The sequence below is a fragment of the Choristoneura fumiferana genome, chromosome 20 (assembly GCF_025370935.1).
Source record: "Choristoneura fumiferana chromosome 20, NRCan_CFum_1, whole genome shotgun sequence".
In the NCBI taxonomy this organism is placed as follows: Eukaryota; Metazoa; Arthropoda; class Insecta; order Lepidoptera; family Tortricidae; genus Choristoneura; species Choristoneura fumiferana.
Genome location: NC_133491.1, coordinates 3,311,923 through 3,330,650, shown reverse-complemented (window position 1 = coordinate 3,330,650; position 18,728 = coordinate 3,311,923). Strand labels below are relative to the sequence as shown.

The 18,728-nt window shown below is 36.8% G+C and overlaps 1 protein-coding gene across 1 annotated transcript in view; it reads right to left on the bottom strand.

Annotated features, from left to right (window-relative positions):
- bnl (fibroblast growth factor branchless) overlaps positions 1–18,728 on the bottom strand; it is a gene marked incomplete in the record, with an annotated part of 222,663 nt that overhangs the window by 7,683 nt on the left and 196,252 nt on the right. Inside the window, 1 exon segment of the mRNA XM_074103358.1 lies at positions 15,522–15,625. Coding sequence (XP_073959459.1) covers positions 15,522–15,625 — 104 coding nt within the window.

Here is an 18,728-nt window from a genome sequence, read left to right as displayed (position 1 = left end):
TGCTCATCGCTTATCACTTATCACTACGCCGCGTTCTTTATAACCTCAGTGTTAGTATTTATACTGTGCCAATACGTCAGACCCGGCAGGCACCACCCGCGGAGAGCCGCGGGGCGTATTAGTGTGGCTTCTTGCGATTTAATAATCGAAGACGGTAGCACAGGGCTGCGGAAGAGGTATGTTAGAATTTGTTTTGTTGCTTTTTTTGCAAATCCGACAGGGTGATAGGCACAGGGGTGCTACTACGTAATTTTAAAATCAAAGTTCGTATCGTACTGTCCCTCTCACCACAGAATGGATATTTTCTCTCACTCTCCTATTAATAGTATTATAGCAGAGGGCGGGAAAAGTCATTTCGTGGATGAGTATGATTTTGAAGGATCAGCGTTTGAAATATGTCACTATTCAATTAAAGTTCAATTTAACGGCTACGAATGTACATGTCTGTCGATGTCACATCGTAGAGCTAATTATATGTGATTATTTTTATAAAAACGTCATGAATATTAACTTCACTGATCTCGATCTCGATCCTAATTGAGATTGTCAAAATCCAATAATAGCCAAGGTGGCCTAGTGGTTTGACTTTATGGCGTCTCAAGCGAGGATCGTGGGGTCAAATCCGTGCTTGCACCTCTGAATTTATAACCACGAGGACCTAGTGTGAATTAAGTGGTGTGTGTAAAGTTCCCAATCCGCAGCGCTAGCTCCAGGTGGGAACGACGGCCTAAGGGATGAGATGATGATTAAAACCGAATCACGTACAAAAATTTGCATTGTTACTTTTGTATATAAAATCACTTTTCTCAAACATGACATGAAATATTGACGTTGTGTTACAAAAATAGGCCGGGAAGTATCGCGCTGCAGGCGCTGCGGCTCGGCTGCCGGCGCGCGGTCACTTTAGCGGCCTGCAAAGAGACTTCATACAACTTTGCAGTCCGCTGGCCGGCAACGCGACCGTTTTTGTTTCAACGCGCGCTCTCCGGCACCTCCGCCAGCCACAGCAGCACCGCCCTTGTCCACCGCCAGCAGCCAGCGCGACACGCGCGCACGCAACAGGGCGACCAGACTAGCGTCCCGCCATGCTTGATTTCTTGTTTTTTATTTCATTTCATGTTATGTTTGAGAAAAGCACTATACAAGCCTCGGCTGGAACGTGGGGTTGCCGGCCTCTACAGTAATGTACTATTGTATTAGGATGGTTGACGCAAGTGACATCCCTGTGCTCAAGCCTCCTGCAAAACTAATTTATAATAATACTCGAAGAAACTTAATGTTTACTTATAATATAACTGTCCTATTAATTGTCGAGACAACGTAATTGGCGACGCCGGATGTAATTGCACTGCGAATTAGGTTATTCCGTTATTCTAATCACATACGTATAATTTATAAATATATTTTAATATTATAACATACAATTGAAAGGCTAATTTAAGACAAAGTATTTAGATTTTGTGCTAATTTTTCCTTTTAATACCTATTATGAGCAAGGTAGATAAATAAGTAAATTAATAGTTAGACTTATAAGTTTTCTTTTGAAAAATACATTATATTTAATAAGTCGGAAAAAATTACAAGTAATTAATAAATAATAAAATGTCACTTACATATAAAAACATAAAATAAAATTACGATCAATAATAGGAAATTTTTCATACCTACGAAATCCTACTTTATTAGTCGACCATTTTATAATTTGAATGAGTATATAAATGTATGAAGCCGTGGTGGCCTAGTGGTTTGACCTATCGTCTCTCAAGCAGAGGGTCGTGGGTTCAAACCCGGCTCGCACCTCTGAGTTTTTTCGAAATTCATGTGCGGAATTACATTGAAGTTTACCACGAGCTTTGCGGTGAAAAACATCGTGAGGAAACTGCACAACCTGCGAAGCAATTCAATGGTGCGTGTGAAGTTCCCAATCCGCACTGGGCCCGCGTGGGAACTATGGCCCAAGCCCTCTTGTTCTGAGAGGAGGCCTGTGCCCAGCAGTGGGACATATATAGGCTGAGATGATGATGATGATGATGATATAAATGTATATAAATCATGAAGTTAATGAAGTATTTGTATTGTTTTTTAATTAGATTGTTGTTTTTAGTATTGATTGATTTGCAATTAGGTTAAGATTTTGCATGTCAAATTATGGTAGAGCATACAAGACATGTATAATATAATATTTTTCTGACATATATGTTACAATACCTGTGAACACTGCGCAATTAAAAATTTAATTTCAATGGCACTTGTATTGTAATATTTTCAGGTACCTTGTCTTAAGTGGAGAACCCCCATAGGAAAACAGAGGCAACAAAAGTGACGCGATTATTAATAGATTTTTTCCATCGCTTAGCTACATCGCACAGCTCTAGCGTAACGCGGCCTTACGTCCATGCTTTAAGGGCTAAAAAAATATAGGTGAACCTTGTCCGGAGTTGATTTAACACTCAACAAGTGAACAAGATCGCCAACGGGATGGTTCCGCCTATAAAGTAGCACCCACGCCAGCCTTTATCTTATCAGAGAACCCTAAACTGAACCAATTTAACTGGACCAATTTAACCGAGCAGTTAAAGGATTGGTGTGAGAAACACTGATAAGGTGTCAACAGGGATCGATATTGTCGATACTTTGATATCGATAAAAAAAGTTTACTTGTTGAATTTAAAGATTTTTAGAGTCTTTAACCCCTGGTATGGTTAGACACGCATCCGTGTCAAATATAAGGCTATCTTTTTGTATTTTTATTTAAATCAGCAGATTTTGTGCTTATAAAAACAGATGAGACTTTAGGTCCCGCATACGAAGGGTAAAGCATCGCACCAACGTTCAGTACACAATACTTTTGAGTTTCATAGCTAGAAGAGACGCAGTAAGAAGACATTTTTCGAATTTCTAAAAGGATAAGGAGCTATTTTTTTTTCTTCACGTGGTTGAATTGAAACTTTCGCATTTATAATATTAGTAGGGAAGGTATCACTAGCAACACACTAACATTAAAGCCCCAGTTATCCATTTAGTTCTCTGTCACTGCGCATGATTCACGACCATTCCTGCTTTCTAACAACTCCAATTCCCGCGACATGCAAAACAAACCATTTCTACGATAAATCGTGCCAACCTTACGGGTCAAATATGTCGATTATCGATAAAAGGATTCTAGTGTTATCGACCCATCTTTATGGGTGGAACAATCGATATAAGTTGATCGGTTGCTCTTGTTTAAGGATTTCAAATGGCGGAATTAAATTTAAGTATCCTTTAATGATGGCGACAGAGTCAGTTACAAGGACCTCGACGGGATTATTTTATTGAAATTTCCTACTAGGGCAAGGATAGTGCTATAAAAAGGACTTAGTTGAATCGTACCGTCGCTTGCTAGAATTCAAACTGACGTTTTAACTTGGAAACCAGGATGTGTTAGCTATTGCCGAACATCTACAATAAGCCTAGTTATCTGTTAGAATACATACTAAATGAAATTAGTTTCAAATACAAACATAGGTGCACTGAAATATTTATGTGTAATACATGCCAAGTGTCAAGGAAAGCTATTGAAATCGGATAGTAAGTATGCTAAGTTAGAAAGCTTTGAACCCTAATTTACGCGCTTCGTGGGTTATTTATCCCGTAATAAACATGTCAATTACGGTAGTCGTCTGCGACAGATTTACCGACTTTACAATTAGTTGCATAGTGAAAAAATATGCTCATAGAAACGCACACACGTCTCCGTTTGTTTGCCACAATAATTTAATACGGTAAATTAAATTAAATATCTCTGGCGGTTTGCTTCCTAAGTCTAAAAAAAATTGAATGACTTTTGGCGTGCACAGGGTTGTGACCAAGGCCCAATTTTACTTCCGAGAAACTGATACTCTGTTCACAAAAAGATCGATGTGATCAAACTGCACCACTTCCAAGTATTTTGATGGGATTCCATCAACCTTTCTGATAGTCGTGACGATTTGGGAGTTGTTCGGATATTTTGTGCCGATAGCTGTCGTCTGTGAATCTGGTGTTAATTTATGCAAAAGCGGCGCCTCTAGTCACAAACTAACGATGTGAATAGATTAAACATCACCAGGCAAGATTTTTTTGTATAGTGTTTATATTACATTAAGTTGAGGTTTCTGATGCAAATTAAAAATTCCAATGGCTATTAAATTTTAAAACTAATATTTATTAGCTCGCCATTAGCCAATACTTAACGATAGGTTTTGTTAAAACAATGTAAGTATTTAATTTTTTTTTGCCAGTCGTCTCGTTAGTTAAGTATGAGCGAAACTCTTGAATTATTCATCAACGCGTTTAGTCGCCGAAATGCATTCGACTTTGTTCTTTTCAGATTCTAAATTTGAATTCGATAATTTAAAATTGGAGTTGTCGCGCGATACCTATTAAAGTTTTATGGCCAGTTTTTTCTACAAACAGGTAGAATTTTGTAGTTTTAACGTTTTTTCACGCTAGAACAAAAGGTGTAAAAGAAAATAAAAGGAAATGAAGAGATAAAATGTTTACGACTCGATATGGTGTCAGTGTCGTCAGTAACGTCCTGAGTTTATGGGAATTTAAAGCCTTTAATATTAGGTTGCTATCGAACAGGGACTCTTGGGAAGCGAAGTTGCCTCCGTACTCCGTCATGAATGAAATTTTAAGTTTGAATTATTGATTAAAAAAAATCCTAAATTAATTGAAAAGTTTATTCCTTCCTTCTGTCTACTGTAAAGTTGCCTGGAAGAGATCGCTCTGAAGCGATAAGGCGGCCTATTGCTTACCTTAGAAAATCTCCATATACCTGTATTTTGTGTACTATGTGTTGGTCTTTATTGAAATAAAGAGTAATTGTAAACGTGAGATTATTATTTATTATGTACTTACCTAAAGTACCTATACAATAATAAATCGTTTTTTGAAATATGTCGGTGTAACATTTGTGAAAGTTGTAATTGTAACAAAATAACATAATAACTGACAAAAGTTCAGGTGTTCGTTGATTGGGCAATAACGAATCATAATCTGGTACGAGCTTCCCGCTGGGGTCTTCCCATCGGGTTACGACCTGGGTACCTTCGTGTACAATTTTCTGCAGGGCCGACAACGCACTGGCATTACGTAAAGCGCTGCGGGTGTCTATGGACAGTGGTGATCACTTAACATCAGGTGACCCACTAATTCGTTTGTCTGGCCTCTCTAACATAAAAAAAACTCTAAACTAAATATTATGTCAAAATTTGAGAACGAATAAATCGACCAACTATTGAGAATAATAAATATTTTAAGTCGACTCTATTCCCGTAGACTCCAACAATGCATAACACTCGATACCCAAAATTCAATATCATTATTTAATAATTAATAAATCTGTATCGAGTTACGATGCCATATCGTCGCTTCCTTCGTCCTTCTAAATTCCACCTGGAATCGTAAAATATCGATAAAATGTAAGATTGTCCACATTAGAAAAAAAAGTACGGGATATAGAGTTCCCAACACGTCGTTTGAATTTAAATTCAAATTTGAAGTCATTTAATAACTTGTCGACACTCTAATCTAGATTCGAAAATAATTTTTAAGTTTTACTACTTTACATTCATTATTGTAACGTTTTAATAAAATTACGGGCTTAGTACAAATATATTTCAATCTTTATGATTACTCGGATTTGAACAGACTCAATCGTTAAATTAAAGTTAAATTAATCATTAAATTACTCTCTACGTATTCACAAGTTTACCGATTATATCAAAAGGCTCTAACCAATTAGCACTTGAAAGAAAAAAGTAGCGGCATTTTGTAAAAGGCACTATAAAAATTCCGCGACCCATAAACAAACTCGTGTCTATGGTCGGCCAGACGACCACCAAACAGGTGGACCGCGTCACCTTAATCAAAACAAAATTTATCTTACATTATGAAAATGTCGATATTAATAGATCAATAAATTAAACCCACCCCTAACTTAAATATTTAAAAATCAAATAGTCATAAATATAACCATATTAAAACATAAAATAGGGTAAACAATCGTAAATAAGAATTACAACGAAAACACACAATACGATCGTTAATTCGAGTATAAATTATGTCTATTTTAGAGTCCATTTTTACACTTTTTTGTCCCATTCGTTCCTAACCGAATTATAAAAAACAAGGTTCTCAATCTGTTTATTTTTTGTGGCTGATTTAGCGGCGCCTGTGGTGCGGCAAAACCCTTTAGTCTGAATTTAAAAACTTAACTTCTTCTTTTTCAAATCCAAGGCGATTCAGTTTTGTCGCCGGTGTAGTGGCCAGTATAATTAATCTTTTTCCCGTCACTATCTGTAATCGCTTTACTGTCAAACTATGTTTTTTGATTTCAGTAAGCTTTAGGTTTTAAGTAGGCAGAGCTTTACAAGTAGGTTCTAATGCTTTTATTTTAAAAAACTAAATGCATATTAAATGCTCATACTGACTATTTGAAATAAGGGATATAAAGAATAATAATAATATATTTTCGTATTCCTTTTTCTAAATTTATTCTCTCTTCTTCTTGTCCACTGCTGGATATATGCCTCTTCCATGGATTTCCATGTTGACCTAGATGCGGTGAATCTGGTCCAGGTTGGTCCTGCTGTCTTACGTATATCATCCGTCCATGTAGCTGGTGGTCTTCCTACGTTTCGGCTTCCAGTTCGGGGTCTCCAGTGTAGCGTTTTCTTCCTCTATCATCCCCCGCACGACAGACATGACCGGATGAATTTATTCTCTAATCACGGCAAAATAAACTACTGTCACGGCAAAAATTACTTATGTTTTGATTACTTAGTAGGTTATTTTTTAAAATTTTGTATTTTTTTTTCTTTGACGTGGTGGCAAATACGCAAACCACGAGAAATTATCCTAAAATCTGTATTTTGTCCTTAATAAAAGATATTTTTAACTTATAGAATCTATTTCTTAATTTCACGCAGCCATTGCAATTATTCAAGGAATTCGTTAAAGGCTGTGACAAACCCATGTATTCAGGGTCATCCTTTGTCTAGACTTTTAATCTAAATCACATCAGACTCAAAGCGGAGTGCGCGTGCAATGCTAAATATTTAAACAATTTACAAATTAAACGCACTCAACTCTAAACTCATTGAAATATCTTGGTATATTCAGCTCATCGGGATTTACAATGTGCGTTCAAATATTTACTAAACTTTTTCAATTATACAGTAGGTATTTATGAAATATTTTAGTTTAAACATTTGAAACTATCAACTAGACTATATAATAGGAGCGCCGCCGTACGATAAAGTCAAAGTCAAAATATCTTTATTCAATTTAGGCTAAAACAAGCACTTATGCATCTCAAAAAAATATACCTAAGTACAAACGTGGTACAAGTATTATAAGACTGAAACACGAATCTGATATACAATTTTTTAAATTTGGTTATAGGAGCGGACACGGATCCTGCAATTTCATTGTCAGGGTTAAGGGTTACTAGCCTATCGCGCAATTGTGAATGTGTGAAACGGCCCTTACAACGATGCATCAAGAGAAGAGACACGCGGTTCAAGCAGAGGGTGGCATCGTGTAGAATCTTAAGCCACAATACGCTGTGAGGGATGCTTTGCATTCCTTGCGATATTGCGGAGGGTGAGAAAGGGTAGAGCAAAAGGTATTTTTATAGAAAACCAAGAATGTTGTACCACTAGGTACAACACACCACACCTACTAAGTTGTGAGCACGACGTTTTCGTTCACCGAAAAGCTCGTGGTAACATTTCAAATGTTTAACTTAAAGATGTGAGACCAGATCCGAATCCGCTTAAGAGGTTAAACGATCAAACCACTATAGGATACCATGACGTTTTTTTTTCGCAAAACAAGCGTTTTAGTCATAGAATATACACGCTAAAAATTAAAGTTAAGCTAAAAATTAAATTATAATTACAACCTAGACATCGAGCTTCGCTCTAAACTGTTTTCCCCGGAGTTAGACCAAGCTAGATAGTTTGCTCCCGAAAGCCCACTACATACAGTTGTGGTCATATAATAAGAACGATTTTTTATAGAGAAGATTTTTTCAAACTGACAAGTGTTACTAACTGCATGTATATTTTTGTACTTCTCTCGGTATCGTAAAACAATTCCGTACTAGCGGTAAATTCATTTATACATATAATTGGCTAAAAAATAATATATAAACTTTATACATTACATCTAAACCTAGTATTACTACTTACTGGCTGGTCATATAATTAAGAACGCTGAATAGTTTATTTTTTATTCAAATTTATATAGAGAACGGACGGCCACTTTGTGGTTTTAGGTTATTATTCGAATAATTTTGGCGCCATTTAGTGCCGTAAAAGTCTTAAAGGCGATTGCTTCATATAAAAACAATGGGGAAAATTAAAGTTGTGATAAATCTACAAGAGAAGTAATACTAAAACTTCGCGACAAGAATTGGTCGTATAAACACATAGCCGATCATCTGCAATGTTCAAAAACTATGGTTTTCCACGCCATAAAGCATTTTGCCACGTATCAAACTACTTCAAATGTTCCGCGTGTACCTAGACAAAGAAAGTCATCTCGTCGAGATGATCGAAATATCGTTCGTTTGGCAAAACAAAATCCTTTTAAAGGTCTAATACCGTCTAATGAGTTAAGAAAAAAATATTTTGGCGAAAACAACCCTTCAGCAATCTCGGCACGCATTATTCGAAGGCGTTTGGTAGAAGAAAAGATGCACGGAAGGATAGCAAGGAAGGTGCCTATGATGAAACGGTGTCATAGGCAAGCCCGGCTTGCATTTGCAAGAAGATATGAAAACTGGACAGTCAGACAGTGGAAAAACGTTCTTTTTTCTGACGAGACGAAAATAAATAGGGTATGTTCTGATGGCAAACGATATGTAAGACGGCTTCCAAATAAAGCATTCGACCCAAAGTACACAAAAGTGACTTTAAAGCATGGCGGAGGAAATGTAAAAATTTGGGGATGTTTTTCTGGACATGGTGTTGGACCTGTTAGGCTGATAGAAGGAAACATGGATCAATTTCAATACAAAAACATACTGGAAGAAACAATGTTACCATATGCTGAAGGCGTGCTTCCGGTTATTTGGACATTCCAGCATGACAATGATCCCAGCATACTGCACGTACCGTTAAGGAATTCCTCACATCGCAATCAGTTTCTGTCTTAGATTGGCCAGCCAACAGCCCCGATCTTAACTCAATAGAGCATCTTTGGTGCGAAGTCAAGAAAAAGGTTTCAAATCGACAGTGTGGCAATTTAAGAGAACTGTATGACGTATTCTTAGAAGAATGGAGCTCTATCTCTCTTGCGAAATGTCAAAAATTGATAGATTCAGTGCCTCGCCGGTGTAAGGCAGTAATAAAAAGCCGTGGACATGCTACTAACTATTAATTTTAGTTAAAATGTATTAAATTGCTTTTTTTTGTGTACAAACTTCACGTTAGTGTGATTTAGTTAATCTAAGTTTCAAATAAAAAAACTTTCGAGCAGTTCAATAAATCGTTCTTAATTATTTGTCCAGCTTCATTACTATTTTAATTTGTTACTAAAGAGAATAAAACAAAATTTGTAAAAAAATGTCAGCAATTTTATTATTTATCCTTAATCCCGTTTGCTCTATTCATGTGGCTATTTCATAACGTAACTAGTTACTTCTAAGAAGGAACCACGACTACACATGACATGATTTAGTTAAAAATAATCTGGAACTTCAAATCGTTCTTAATTACATGACCACCACTGTATGTAACAAATTTCATCGAAATCGTTAGAGCCGTTTTCAAAATCCCCGAAATAAATACAAGTAGGTACATGAATTGCTGATTTCAAGGTATTAGATACATAAATTTGCTGCTCGATACACCATTTGAGTAGCATATTTTTTTGTATTATTTTGAAATCAGAACAAACATTCGAACCTACTGCTTAAAATCTGTACACTTCTCTACGTTAGTACTATTATATATTCTGTGCTACAGAGGCAAGTTCAATTGTCAATAGCTCAATTCGGACCCCTCGCTAATGACGTTGTTTGTGTTTTGGTTCCGAAACGTACCGAAATGTTTCCTGGTGTCGGATGTGACGCTTATGGCAATTTGTTAAACGCTGTCTATGTCAATTTATTTTCTCGTTTTTTTTTGTTACAGGCCTTTGTTGTTTGATGTTTGGAGAGAACATTTTTTTTTTAATCTTTTCTAAACGGGTTGGCTAAAAGGCATTTTGCCACTAGGTGACTCTAGAGTTTCAAAAATATAGAACTTATCATCGAAAACTGTTACATAATTACTTAAAAGATTAATTTGACGCTTCTAATGTCGCTTTATCGCACCCCTATAAAATAAAAAAAGACCGTTTGAAAAATGGGTCACCATTCAAATTTCGAGCGCGCTAATCGCAAAGCACACTTTAAACGCACTGGTTTAAATAGAGCTGCGACTTAAATGAGGGAACGAATAATCGAGTGCATTCGTTCACTGGCCACAGAGTGTGTATCGGGGTGATCCCATTAGGAGGCGCTACACTAGAGAGGCACAGATAAGGGTAGAGTGACACCATTAATCACAGCTTCTCGATTCATTAGCGCGAGCTAGCGACAATTTGTCATAGATGTGTGGTCTTTTGGGAAGGCTTGAGCAATCATGCTTAATTTTAAATATTTTAAGTTAGTGTACGTAGTAAGATCGCCTCATCTTTGAAGTTCAAATTGAAATTTTATAGACAGATGAAGTTGCTTATAGGCGAGACAAATTGTCGTGTAAGTAAATGAACAGGACCCGGTATCTGGGCCGCATTAGATTGATTTGATTTTATGTGACCATCTGTGACAAGGAAAAAACACAGGTATGATTTAAAAGGAGATATCTAACAATGACGGCTGCAAAACTCCCACTATTTAATTTTATTCAACTTCCGGGACGTAATAATGCAACATTTAAATTAATCCTTATTTCCCTTGGTCACGGCAATACGCGTGAACGGCTGGACCGATTTCGCTAATTCTTTTTTTTTTGTGTTTGCAATTGTCAGGAGAAGGTTCTAAAACTACACCGGGTGCGAAGCCGCGGGCAACAGCTAGTAATTAAATAAAAAGTGATCACTAATTTAAGTACCTACAGCCAAACATTACATAAGTACAAAACAGATACTATTAAAAATACTGCGCAAAAGAATCCTCATGAATATCATTCAAATATATACTGAGCCGCAAAAAATTTGGCCCTCAAATGTATGCAGTAATAGGCAATTTTGTATGTAGTGGGCCAAATTTTGAGCCCCTCAGTATATTTCCGACTTGATTTTACCGATGAAACTCAACTGGCTCTAATTTTCCTTTGACTACTATTCTCAATCTGTGCTCACACTTGCCCTACTATTCTCAATCTGTGCTCTACGTTCAGAGGGTGTAAATGAAAATCCGCTGACGAAGACAAACGACGCAAAACGCCGACGCCGATTATCACTTACGACTGTTACGTGTGGGGCGTCTTTACGCGGGACATAAATGTTATTTATTTGTTTTGATTTGTGAGGCAAATGGCGGTAAGTGATGGCTTTTCTGAAGGAACGTTACGCAAGGGGCTGTTATTAGGAGTTGGCGCCAGTCTCCGTATATGCAATTCGTTTCTTTTATTGTACATTCCTTTACCTGCGGTTTTGCACGCGTAAACTCTCAGGGGAATTTCCAAAAATTACGTCGTATTACACTATAATACTAAAAATTATATAACGCCATTAGTTACCTACATTTTGATTGATTATGGCGTGGTGGCCTAGTGCTTTGATCTGTGGCCTCTCAAGCGTCTCAAGCAGACGATCCTGGGTTTGAATCTGGGCGCGCACCTTCGAGTGTTTCGAAATTCATGTGCGAAATTATATACTCAGCGGCACCAAATTTGGCCCACTCTACACACAAAATGACCTATTTCTGCATACATTTGAGGGCTAGATTTTTTGCCACTCAGTATATTAAAAAGTTGCTATTTTTGACATTTATAGTTATGTTTGAATGAAGTTTTTGCAAGTTCGTGGTTATTTAGTTAGACTAGATATTTGTTACGGGATGGAAATTGTGATTACCTTTGAATTTTAATCTTCCGATGTCTCGACACAGTTGTATCCATGAACACGGGTATACTGAAGAATGTGACGAGGATTGATGCGTCGAAGTATCGGGATCATATTAAAGGCAATGACGGTATAGATCCCGTAACAAATATATATCTAAAGTAAAAGACAGTTCACTAATTAAATTCTGTCTAGATATTCCGAATTTCGAAACTTTTAATCATAAGTAAAACATAATAGATACGTTAAATAGATGTATCGGTTCATAAAAGGCGAGTAACAATACGTGCCACCCACAGCAGCAATCGAACTAAATAGATCACTTGTCAAACAATTCAATTAACAATAGGCCTTACAATTGATACTAAAAAATACCTCATATCACCACGTTAACATCCAAACTTGAACATACGAAAACCACTGAAAAAACACCTCTAAAATTTACAAACTAAAGTCTTAGCAATATGATGGCGATAGCAAATTTAATCTGGTCCAATATACTTGTAGGTGTCATTATCCAGAGGAACTATAGGTTCTTTATTGTTGAAATTACAATAAGTCGTGTTTATGAAGAGGTATTTTATCGGGGGATCTCGAAGCGATCGATCAACTGGCTGATGGAGCGTTATCCTGCGGTGAAAGTCGCTTGTTGCTTTAATAGGGATTTAGTGGGTTCTAGTTAGTATTATAACGCTGTTTTAACACATTGAAGTACTCAATAGTCATGGTTCCTGGAACCGGATTAAGCGGCGCGGGGCCTGTAGCAAATTTTATCACTTGGCCCTTGATTTATGGTCGATCATTTTGATGCCATTTCTTTCTTAAGCGGTGGTTTCGTGTTGGTTTTGTGGTGGCAGTATATTGTACTTACAATGATTTTATAAATAATTTCACGCTTATATCTAATTTTTTTTTAACGATCAGAAATCGTTGGTGTGCGGGTCCCGTAGCATTTGCTACTCCTGTTTTACTTGGCTTGATCACTATATTTGTCCTTTTCAAACCTTTGAGCGAAAAAGTAAAGAAGCAGTAATGAAAGAACGGAGCCGCTCGTTATTGGTTTGAAATGTGACTTTAGTGGCGTATCTCTACCCTAACCAATCATGTGGTGTACTTTTAGCATTAGCTCTTTAAATTGAATAGACTATAACCCTTTGCCATACCGATGGCGAATAAAAGCGGTTTTTAACACGTCCAATAAAACATTGACATTCCATGAACTAAACTGTTCGAGATAATTATTTTCCATTACACGGAAACGACATTACACTATGAATAATTGGGTGTAAGATCGAGATGGATGCATAATTAAGAGATAGCTGCGCGGGCGCATGTGTTATAGTTTACGATACCGGCTTCTGTGCAGGGCAGGGTTGCCAACAGACAATATTCGAACTTCGTATCTTCCGTCCCTCTGACACTAATATTATTTAATACGAGAGTAAGAGGGACGGTCGCGGTGTGATACGAACTTCGATTTTCAAATTTCGTAGTAGCCCCCCCAGTGCTGACCTTACGTTAGCCGATATACTCCTGGATATAAACTAAAACAATTACTTTGCTCACCCGCGACCTTATGATAGCTACGTTTATGCAAGAAATGTGTGTTCATGCAGTTCCTCCACCTCCACACTGTAAGAACACGCGAAAATCACACAAACCCAACTATTACCACCACCACACTACACTGACGCGTTTCGAACTCAACGAGAGCTCATTTACATTATCTATATAAGTATGTTCATCCGTTGCCTAGCACACCAGCACCGATAGTACAAGCTTTGCTTAGTTTGTTGGGACTAGGTCAATTGGTGTTAAGTGTTCCATGATATTTATATGTATATTATTTTTGTTTCGTAAGGTTTGTAACCCCCGATTCAAAAAGAGGGTTATAAGTTTGACCGCTATGTGTGTCTGTCTGTGTGTCTGTCTATGGCACCGTAGCTCTTAAACGTGTGGACCGATTTGAATACCGTTTTTTTTATTTGAAAGCAGGTTTTCTAGCGATGGCTCTTAGACTCGTTTCATCAATATCGGTTCAGCCGTTTATGAGATATTGAACTTTGATGTGACAAAGTCAGGGTTGTCCAACTTCTTGTTGGTTAGGTTATATCTCTAGCAACCCTAGCCGGTTGCGTCACCGCGTGATGATGGTTAGTGAACAGGTTGTTTGAACTTGTTTGTTTTTATATCTCCATAAACATATAATGCGGGATCATTTCGTTGAGTAACGGGCGGATCTTGTCGGAACTCGCTATATGCGTTCGAACTAATAAACTAAAATAATTTAAGAGTTAATTAATTATACGAATATGAAAGACTGTTAACGTCACGAAGAAAAGGCGTAAAATGTTATCATTTCTGACTCATCTAATTTTTTGAGAATGTTTCTGTCAAATTGCTCTGCTGAATGAGGGCTATCGCGTATGAATTCGCCACTAGAGGCGCTAGTGTAGCGTGAGGTCTCCGAAATGTCAAATCTCATAGTTTTTGGGTGAGCTACGCGGGTTTATTTATAATTAGAATAATTTTGTGAATATTTTACAATATCTGAAATTAATTATGGCAAATATGCGTTCCGGGGCAATGAATATCTGTGTTTTGAGACAGTTTTGTCTTTCGGAAACCTTTGTCCTCCCTTTTTTCCGAACAAAACGGGGACTATGCAACACTGTGGCATGCTCGATATTTTTATGGTACGGTTTTAAGGTGTATTAAATATGATTTTAATCTAAACTTTGTTTTCACGCCCGTAACAACAGACTTTGAAAGCCATACTTAAAAACCTCACGCAACAGTGCGCCATCTAGTGAGACAAAAAGCGATAGCCCTCATTGCCTTCTTTGAATTAGCTAATCGACAGTTATGTGAAACCCAATAACTCATCTAATATCGAATGAGGCTTTTCACGGAAGCGAAATATCGCTAGATGGCCTTAGTATCGTGAGATCTGTTTGACGTTTGCTTGCGATTGGCTCATTTAGTTATTTAATCAATCACGAGCAAACGTCAAACGGACCTCACGATACTAACGCCATCTAGCGATATTTCGCCTCCGTGAAACAGTGTTCTTTTTTCAACAGTCAATTATTTTGAGCAGCATTACTGCACATAACGTGTGGCAACACATGCCAGTGGAGGCCCTTTTTGGTGCCCTGTCGTGTCACCAAGTACCTAACTTAGTTTTAGTGCTAGAAATAAATAAATAAATTAATAAATAAATCTTTCTATCTTTCTTTCAAAATAAATCTTCTATTCTATTCTTCTAAATCTCTCTTTTTTTCTTTGACTTATCTGGTTTTACCACGCAACCCTTGTTATGGGGTTGCCTCATAAAAACAAAACACCTTTTAATTATTATATTGTGAAAAACGCATGTGTAATCTTTTGACTAGTATATTATTGTGTGTTGTGTGACGTTCGCTGACACTTACATGTGCGTAATGATACCCGCAGGCGTCCATGCAGAGGTAGAGGCAGGTGGCGACCCCCTGGATCGTCAGGAGGCCAACCTTGTAGGTGGCGCGTTGGAGTATCGCTGCAACAAACAAACATAATATTAAATTCAAGTAACCACAACAAATGCTATCTTATCCTAGATACATTTACCTGCATTTAATATCTGACACAGTGAAGCGTGAAAAATGTCTGAATCGGCCCTAGAAATAGAGTCGTAGAAGTAGAGTCAAATTCATGCACGCTTTGTTGTGACACATATTGTTGCTGGTGACTGTACCAATATTACAAATTAAAAAAAATCTTTTAAAATTTAGATGAAATTCGGTGTTGACTTAGTTTGACACTCTGGACATAGGATTACTTTTTATACTGGGAAAATGCATAGTTCCCCTGGGATAGAGATAAACAAATTCTTCACAGAGAATCGCGGGTCTTTAATAATCCTGTCACTGTAAGTGTTTTATCATCTTTTTTTATATGAAAGTTCGTATCACAAAATAAAATCTTTAATATTTATAGCCGTACTACAACTGCTAGTGAATCGATTATCCAAATATGTCATTTATATTTATCTTATCTTCTCGGTACACCAAAGAAAATTAAAAATAATGCTTCAATTCGATCTTATTACTGTATAACAGTTTTGATTGACTGAAAATCATCCAAGGATTTCTCTTCCAATCGTCTTTAGAAGTTGTGGAGTCATAATGCCTAAATTTAGTCCATCCTATATTTAGGAGTCACAATGCCTATATACCTTAAGTTTAGTTTAGTTTAGTTTTAGTTGTCATTAAGGAGAACCGTTACTCCGTGCTTCAGTACAGACAGCCAGCTTTATGACATTGTGTTCCACACTAAAATACCTCCTAAAATGGCGAACATTAGCTAACAAGCCCATTCAGTTCCCAGTATTACTTACCGACCTATTCCAGTCCAACTTAAATTAAGGGGGAGCACGCTGGAATGTTATTATATGCATAATTATGCAACGTTGCTTTTCCGGGAGTAAATCAGAAACATTGTAGGTTTATTACCGCGACTGCCGCCAAGGAATGGTGTTATGAATCGGTTTGTTAGCGAATTTGACAGCGGCGTGGAGTTTTCAAGAAAAAGTTACAAAATCTAGGGTGACAGCACACATGATGGACTTGTGAATTACGGTAGTACCCAATAATGGACAACAAGGATTCAATGGCTTATAGCTCACCATTCATGGACTTTACTAGTTATAATCACCAGTTATATGAACATTTAGTATTGTTCGTTTAAAAAAAGTAGAGTCCTTTTTTTAAATTTGGGTTGTTAGTTTTTATTAATTAGACTAAGCCCTACACAATACCTAAATCTCTGTCCACCTAAATCAACAGTGGCCGTCCTACTGATGATGAGAAGGTAGCAAGGTGGCCTACCGCCGTCAACTTTTGTCACTGTTTTATTACCAAATATTCAAATTTACCTAATTTTAAATCACCACGATAACGTAATTTAATATTTATCTATTCATGCGGACCTTATATCTGTGACAGAAGTAAAATGCTGATTTGGAAAATAAAATTTAAGTAGACATGTAAAATTCTGTTACTTTCGATAATTAAGGTTTATAACGACATAAATAATTTGAAACATTAAAACCACTGGCTTTACGAATAGAAAATTGATTAATCATTAAGATAGATAATTCAATCCATTTGGTTTGCAAAGTCGGCTCGGTTGCAATATTAATTTATTACCAATGTGCATTTGTTTATTGAAAATATTTAATTTATATTGATTTATCTGTTTATATCTACGTCATTCGTTTACAATTTTCCATATTTAAGCTTCAATGTATGGAAAAACATGTTTCTAGTATTTTTCAAAACGATTATGGAGGTATTCCCATTCCAAAGATTTTCCTTTTTTTATGCAAGAGCATGCGGGCCACCTGATGGGAAGCAATTAGCGCCGCCCAAAGACACCACAAACGAGGGTGGATAATCACAAGTGCGTTGCCGGCCCTTTTCAAATAGGTTCATAAATGGCAGTTCTGAGGTATCAAATACCTACCTAGCGTCATGTACGAGTATGTCTTTATTTGTTCTATGTTTGTTTTATGGCGTTAAATAAATGTATTTTCTTTCTTTCTTTCTTTCTTTCTTACTAAATATAAAAAAAATCTTAAAAAAATTAACCCAATAGATAACGTCCTACTTTTTTTTGGAGTCGGTTAAAAATAGCTGTCAATTTACATTGCAGACGGAAGATTATTCATTTTCTGAAATCGAAACATCCCCTTATCGCACGTGACCGTTTAAAATAAACTTGTAACAACCCATACCTAGATGGCGCCACTTAAGCTTTATTACCTACAACGTGTGTAAAATATTAAACCCTTGGAAACTAAAACGAAACGTCAAATACATTTGAAATTCAACCGCAGTAAGACTAAATTAGGTTTAAAATGCTTCCTGTTACTGTGTTATTTTCGTTTTGTGGTAACTATTAAGGCATTTTCACACTGTATGTTGCTGTCCAGTAAATGGTTCTGAGACCTTATATGATGTAAGGGACCACTCTCGCTTTTGTATTCAGTACCTTATTGAGTATTTGGTTTAAAAGTACTTAAGTAAAGTTTGAGTAATATGAAGATGTGAGTCACAGTGTGAATCAACTTTTCATTTGTATGTTTATTTTCTAAAATGTTGGCTTAACTCAAGTTATATGGCAGTGTCCTAAAAAATCGAAATAGTGCGTCAGTTACATTATCAGATTTTTTTTTCTTCTGTCAATTAAACAATAACCTATCCAATAAAAAGTTGGAAAACCCCCGACATTGTCAATTCAAAGTTTAATGTCTCAAAAACGGCTGAACCGATTTTGATAAAACATGTCTAAAAACCATCACTAGAAAACCTGCTTTCAAATAAAAAAATCGCATTAAATTCGGTCCACCCGTTTAAGAGCTACGGTGTCACAGGCAGACAGACAGACAGACACACAGTGGTCTAACTTATATATAATCCCTCTTTTTGCGTCGGGGGTTAAAAAAATACAAAGATATAGCCAGTTAAAGTTTCGTGTGACGTCACGCCGTGGACGATTTTCAAGCAGCGTTTCCACTAATAAATAATTTACACATCTTCGCATAGCACATCTCTGGTGGAAACAGGTGAGCGGAGCGAGGCGAGGTAAGTGAAGCGTTC